A 7,686-nucleotide genomic window follows, 5' to 3' on the forward strand; every position below is an offset into this window, starting at 1 on the left:
AAAGACTATTACCAAAATGCAAAAGCAATACATTCAAAACTCCTAAACCAAAATATGATATGTCCAAGGACAAGCTATGTCAAACAAGAAAATTTGATGTAAGTTTTTCAGCATTGTTTTTCTATTCAGAACTTCCTCAGATTTTCCTGGATACCTTTTGATGTAATGTTTTGATTTACAGTGAATGGAAGATATATTGACTTATTCTTCAAATTACTATTTCTGAATCTCATAACAACCAAACTATCATAGTACTAATGCATATAATTAAATACTATATAATACTTTCATATCAATAAAAAAATCTAAGGAAAAAAAAAAAAAAAAAAAAGAACCTGGTTATCAATGGGGTAAAGAGCTAAACATGGTGGAGAACACATGGTGGGATTCATGGCTCCAGCTGCATATGTAGCAGAGGACTGCTTAGTCGGACATCAGTGGGAGGAGAGGCCCTTGGTCCTGTGAAGGAACAGAAAGTGGGAGTGGGTGGGTTGGTGAGCAGGGGGAGGGGATAGGGGAAGGAGGCAGGAATGGGAATAACATTTAAAATGTAAATAAAGAAAATACCCAATTAAAAAAAGACCTGGTTATCAAACACAATAGCTTGGAGCTACACATTCTTGGGCGCACATACACACACACACACACACACACACACACACACACACACACACACTCACCTTTCCTTCCTGAATCTCCATGCTCTCTATGCAGTGGAAGGATGACAAAGGCACAGACGATGACTGCGGATGGCCACTAAAAACACTATGAATTGAATATTTGGGACTCTTCCTCTGTAGACCTGCTTTAAAACTCAGACAGAAATCCCTGATAGAGCAGAAATGTACAATTAATCTCTCCTCCGAGGTTATAAACTCTTTGGATGTCTTTCCTACAGGGCTACATCAAATATTCTGCTCTCTTCTACGGCTACTACAACAACCAGCGGACCATCGGATGGCTGAGGTACAGGCTGCCCATGGCTTACTTTATGGTGGGGGTCAGCGTGTTTGGCTACAGCTTGATGATCGTCATTAGGTCGTAAGTAGAAGGGTCTTCTATAAGTAAATATACAAGTGGGGTTGTGTATACATAAGTTGTATATAAGTAAGTAAATAAGTGGGGTTTGATCTTCATTCAAACAACTCTCTTCTGACTCCTCTGTGTGTACTTTCCTGAGATATACTTCAAGAGGAAGCAAACCAGCAACTACACAAGTCTTCTAGTCCGTTGTCACTGCTGTGACGAGGTAACTGACAAAGGCAATTTAAGAGAGAAAGGTCTTATTTGGGCTCACAGTTCTACTTCATGGCAGGGATGCTCTGGTGGCAGGAGCCTGAGGCAGCTGATCACATTGCCTCCACAGTCAGGAAGCAGAGAGACGATTGCTAGTCACTTGAGCTGTCTCCTTTCTAGTCCAGGAGCCCAGCCCACAGGATAGTGCCATCAGCAGTTTGGTCTTCCTAACTCTATTAACCTAGTCTAGATAACCCCTCACCAGCATGTCGAGAGGTGTGTCTCCTACGTGGTTCTAGATCTCATCAAGCTGGCACTCAGTATTAGTGATCACACCAAGCCAGTGTAGATTGTGAAATATCTACACTGTAAAGCCAATCCAGTCATTTACATATATATAAACAATAGACCTATACCAAAAGAATATGTATGGCTGTGGTTAATCATGGAGGCCTCTCTGGCCCCAACTCTACCTTCCTCAGTGGTCAGGACTGGCTTTATATGTCAGTGTCTCTTTTTTTTTTTTTTTAATACATTTTTTTATTAGATAGTTTCATTTACATTTCAAATGTTATCCTCAAAGTCCCCTATACCCTCCCCCGTCAGTGTCTCTTTTATTCATTTATATTTGTACATATATGTATTCCTCAATCACTCTTTGCCTTATGTTTTGAGATAGGAGCTCTCACTGAACCTGTAGTCTACCAGTTCAGCCAGTGAGCTCTGGGGATCCATCTCTCTCCACTTCCCCAGCCCTGGAATTGCAGGCACACCTGGTTCTTTACCTAAGTGCTAGGAGTCCTCTTGCCAGTAGCAAGCAAGTGACAGGGAGTCCATCCTCTTAATTCATATCCTTTGGAAAAAAAATAATAGTTCAGACCATGAATATGGGAAGTTTCTGTAATAAACTAAAGCCACCTAGGTCCCGTGGAACAGCAAGTCCAAAAAGTCAACAGGCAAGATAGAATCGGGGGGGGGGGGGGGGAGCACAAAACTCCCACACTATCTGGTGAAATCCATGATTAGAAGAACCCCACAGGGCTGAGCAGCAGGGAGTTCTGAGAGGCTGGGTCAGGTAGAATGACACAGCCAGCCAACAAGGAAGGCCCAGGTACTTCAATCCAAGCTTGCTGAAGGATGTATTAACCTGATCATCTGACCAATGTCCTCAAGAGTTGCTGAGTTTTTATTAAATACTTATTTATTCTATTTTATGTATATGAGCATTTTTGCCTATGTATACGTATGTGTACCACACGTGTGCCTGGTGCCCAGGAAGATCAGAGGAGGGTATCAAATCCCATGGACCTGTAGTTATAGACATCTGTAGCAACCATGTTGTTGCGAATAGAACCTGGGTCCTCTGTAAGAGCAACAAGTACTCTAACCACAGAGACATCTCAGCCCAAGTTGCTGAGTTTTATATCAGAAAAATATCTACCTTTAGCCAAAGAAATTAGATGGCTTAGACAGACACATTTGTGTTTGAGAATAAGGTTCCCTGGTTCTCAGACTGGGACCCAAACTGGTTTGACCCAACTGAGTCAAACCTCAAGAAATCCAATGCGGGCTGGTGAGATGGCTCAGTGGGTAAGAGCACCCGACTGCTCTTCCGAAGGTCCGGAGTTCAAATCCCAGCAACCACATGGTGGCTCATAACCATTCGTAACAAGATCTGATGCCCTCTTCTGGAGTGTCTGAAGACAGCTACAGTGTACTTACATATAATAAATAAATAAATAAAATCTTAAAAAAAAAAAGAAAAAGAAAAAGAAATACAATGCAAGGACAAAAAACATAGTGGGAGTAGCCTGTATCTTTCCAACTTGTATTCTGACTAACACCTGGGTACTTGCAGGTAACTTTAAATTTGGGGAGAATAGTTCTCTGGATGTAATAAAAATTGACCTAGCTAATGTCCCTCCCTGCCTTGCCCCTTCATTAGAGATCATCTTGAGCCCAAGACCGACTTAGGCCAAGGATCCCATAGGCTTTCTGATGTAGCAGAAAGGAGATAGGTGTAACAACAGTAACGTATGTTCTCTAGGATGGCCAGCAATACCCAGGGTAGCACCAGTGAGGGAGACAGTGACAGCTTCACATTCAGCTTCAAGATGTTCACCAGCTGGGACTACCTCATCGGGAACTCAGAGACAGCAGACAACAAATATGTCTCCATCACTACCAGCTTCAAGGTATTGACCCTGGGGCTGACTCTCCTTCCCGAGGAAACTCTGGGTCCCTCTAGCCACTGGGAAGCTTCCTCCAGCTAGGTGAGAGGAAATGGGGGTCTCCAAATAAATAACTTGTGAGAACTGTATCAGTACACACACCTTCTAGAAGGTTGCTCACAGCAGGGGCACCCTAAGAATCTTTCTTACATAACATATAATCATATATATAATCATATATATATATATATATATATATATATATATATATATATATATGATTTCATGCTGTGTGCCTAGATTGGGCAGATCTACCGCTACACTACCATCTTCCACAGCTTATGAGACCCCTTAGAACTTGGGGTTTCTCCAGGTCATGTGCTTCTGCTCTGCTTTTCTTCTTCTTCCTCCTCCTCTGTATCCTCTCCCTCTTCCATTTTATCCTTCTCTTCCCCTCACCTATGCTCCACCTTCCCTCTTATCTGCCCAATCACCAGCTCTCCTTTATTTTACAAATTAAGGTGGGAAGCAGGTTTACAGGAAATCACCTGCGTGCTGACTCATCCCTTGTTCAAAGCCACTCACAGGAGAACAGAATTAACATCAAATGTAATTAGCCCCAGGGCTATCCACAACATACTACCTACCAAACAGGGGTTAACTGGGCCGTAGTCCTTTCACCGGACAGTAGGTGGATGAGGAGTCGACTCAGTTCTGTCCGCTCCTCTCAGCCATCTGCAGCCATGAGCAGGAAAGGCTGGAGTGGCTGTGACTCTAGACCAGACCAAGGGTCATGCCATGCCTATATAAAACAATTAGGAATAAAGCATTTTCTACTGAAAGCAGAGGTAATACACACACATAACCAAGACCAGCAGAGTAATGATTCCCGACAAGCAAAAAGGATGCCTGGTCCAACACAACTCAATAGCAGATGTTAGTTCAGACTTTGATACTCTGGCCCCGAGTAGTTTATTTTAGGCATATTTAAACATGGTATTATTTGAAGGAAGATTTTCTGGTGATAACTAACTCAATCTCACATACAAAACTTAAAACCTGAGAACATTGTACAGGAGTCCAGTCCTGTATCTGTTCTTTGAGGAAGACAGCAATGCAATATAGAGTCAGCCATGAGGCCAAAGGTTATTTATCTTTGATAATTCTTCTATGACCCTTTGCTATCCTAAGGCCAAAAGTGTTGGCTTCTGGTAATAAACGCTGTCTGTTAGCAGCAGAGGATTAAAAAGAAAAAAAGCTAAATTGGTAGGGCCCTCTCTTCTCTGGCTCAAGAACCTCTTGCTGGCCAGGTAAGAGGCTTGGACTTGTTAACTCTTCGTGACTAAGGAAGAAAAGAGAAAAAAAGAAAATCTTTTACATAGGCAATATGCACAGACACACATACACTCTTACACAAACACATAAATATTCATGCATACTCACATATATACACATATACCTACACCTGTATGTATATGCATACATATAAACAAACAGACATAGACATATATACATTTGGTAGATAAGGCAGAGCCCCTCAAGCCACCACTTTATTTTTCTCTCTGGCCTTTTTATACCTTCTTAGGCAAAAGTTCCTTAGAAAATTATCTGATAGATAAAATATTACATAAAAGGGGAGTTACAGAAGGATACTTAAGTTCAAACTTGATAGTTAAGTTCAAAGCAGTGTTTCATTCTTTAAGCTCATTATAAGTTCAAAGCCACAGTTTCACATGGCCTTGCTTTATCACAGTGCACACCTGTGTTTTATCCTTGGATCTGACCTAGAATGAATGTTTTTCCTTGATCACAGATTTGTCCCAAGCCTCTTTCTCTTTTTAGTACAATTTATGAAAGTTCATTGTATTCTTTATTATGCAGCCTTTACTTACTATTCTATGAGGAGTTAGTCCATTTTATTCTTGATTTTAACTTTATTACATCTTTCTGACAAAAAAAAAAAAAACTAAAATCATCTCTTAAAACATTTTTCCTAAAATTAGGAATTCTAGAAATGCATTAATTCATACTGCATTAACTCATGAAAGTTCATCTTTATGTTGATCTACAGGAAGTCTGCCCAATAGGGTGGGCAGCTGATGCCCAGGAATCATTAGCCTATGTAATAGTGACAGGAAAAGGCATATCAGTAGTAAGAAGCAACCCTGGGACAAAATCTCTGAAGGCCCTACAAGTCAGAGCTTGCCCGTCTCAGCCACGCAGAGTGGTAGGCCATCTCCAGAAGACTTACTCGCATGCCTTTAGCTGTTCCTAGATGGCTCCTGACAACACTGAAACTCTTTATAGAGTACATGTGACATTGTTCAAGATAGGCTCTATAGACTCTATATGAGACATCTCAAGAGTCTAGGGGAGGAGCTGGTGTAGTCTCAGTCATACAGATATCACAAAGGTCACCAGGATATTAACCACCTCTGCTCCCAGCCTTCTGAGCAGAAAGCAGATTATACATTTCTCCATTTGAAGAGACAACCCTGTGTATTTAACCTTTCTAGTTTCCCTAGTAAGCACAAGGACATCTGTACCTCCTACATGTAACAAGGTAGAATTGAGGGCTGGAGAGATGGTTCAGTGGTTAAGATCATTGATTGCTTTTCCAGAGGTCTTGAGTTCAAAGCCCAGCAACCACATGGTGGCTCACAACCATCTATAATGGTTTCTGATGCCCTCTTCTGGTGTGTCCAAAGACAGCTAATATATATATATATATATATATATATATATATATATATATATATATATAATGGCATACACTAGTTGTCTGGTGAGTTAGCTAGACCTCAGAGTGAACACAGTAACTGATGATTGGTAGAGAGGTCTCCTCCCAGACACTTGGTTCAAGAGACCACATTTTCCCATCCAAGTTTCCCCATTAATGCACATGTCTTCATAGAGAGTTACTGATCCAGGACATAAGTATGATAAAAATCAATTATATTTATACTAACAGAAAACAAACTGATATTAAAACTTTATTTATGATAATTCCCAAAACATAAATGTCTAGCCATAAATTTAAATAAATTTAAACTCTCCCTACCAAAAAAATATGAGACACATACACAACCCCTCCCCACACAAAGCAAAACAAAAAACAAAAAACAAAAACAGCATTCAATATTAAGAAACCCTAAGAAGAAAAATTGGCAAAATGTAGTTTGCAGAGCAAATCCAAACTGCTGCAAACTTTTGTAAATAAAGCTTTATTGAAACAAGAACATACACATTTACTTACATATTGTCTATGGTTATTTTCCTGCTATAGTGGCATGGCAGTTGTAAGAAGTGAGAGATACATGGACTGCAGGTTAATAATATCTACTATGTGAATTTTATAGGCTATTTGACAACTCCCATATTTGAAAGCTCAAGATTAAAATTTTAATCTGAGGGGCTGGAGAGATGACTCAGAGATTAAAAGTACTGGTTACTCTTACAGAGAACCTGGGTTCCATTCCCAGAACCCACATGGAAACTCACAACTGTCTATGACTCCAGTTCCTGGAGATCTGATACGCCCTTCTGGCCTCCACAGGTACCAGGCACACATGTGGTGCACAGACATATATGCAGGCAAAACACCCATACACATAAAAAATAAAATAACAAATTAATGTTCCTTAATTTAAATTTGCTTGGTCTATTGATTTAAAACATCCCTAGATAGGTTATAGATGTCATTGTGGGCCTTTATATATGCACGTGGGCAATAATACTAACCTTCTATTGGTTCACTGTTAGGTTAAGAAATAATTTGTGGAAAATATCTAATACCATGTCTAGCACATAGTAAATGTCAGTTTTCATTATTACAAAATAACCAAATCCAAGATAACAATAACAGCAGAATTTATATGTTTATAGAAGTCATCTCTAAGTCTCTGAATTATTTATAGAAATGCAGAAACAACAGCTGTAGGCAGCAGGTCCTGGTCTGGTGCAATTCACCTCTCCTTTTCACATGCTAAGGAGTCTATAGTGGATGAACAAGAGAGTAATGAAGTGGGGAACAACTACCTGACAAGATTCCTCTGCACCCTGGCCAACTTTCTCATTCTCTGCTGTCTGTGGAGAAGCTGGTACCTCATTTACTTTGTGGTGAAACGGTCCCAGGAGTTCTCCAAAATGCAAAATGTCAGCTGGTATGAGAGGAATGAGGTAAGATGGATGTCGCCAGTGATGCCAAGACTGAGGGGAAACCCTGAAATCACTTTTTGCTGGGCGCCATTTGTGTGTGTGTGTGTGTGTGTGTGTGTGT

General features: G+C 40.4%; 1 protein-coding gene across 1 annotated transcript in view; it reads left to right on the top strand.

Moving 5' to 3' along the window:
* The window catches only part of Tmc2 (transmembrane channel like 2), a 63,745-nt gene that overhangs the window by 35,941 nt on the left and 20,118 nt on the right, over positions 1-7,686 (top strand). Inside the window, exons 8-10 of the mRNA XM_021194720.1 lie at positions 899-1,041; positions 3,284-3,431; positions 7,398-7,586. Of these exons, the coding sequence (XP_021050379.1) occupies positions 899-1,041; positions 3,284-3,431; positions 7,398-7,586 (480 nt within the window). The remainder of the gene's footprint in view (positions 1-898; positions 1,042-3,283; positions 3,432-7,397; positions 7,587-7,686) is intronic.

Source organism: Mus pahari, chromosome 3 (genome assembly GCF_900095145.1).
Source record: "Mus pahari chromosome 3, PAHARI_EIJ_v1.1, whole genome shotgun sequence".
Taxonomy (NCBI): Eukaryota; Metazoa; Chordata; class Mammalia; order Rodentia; family Muridae; genus Mus; species Mus pahari.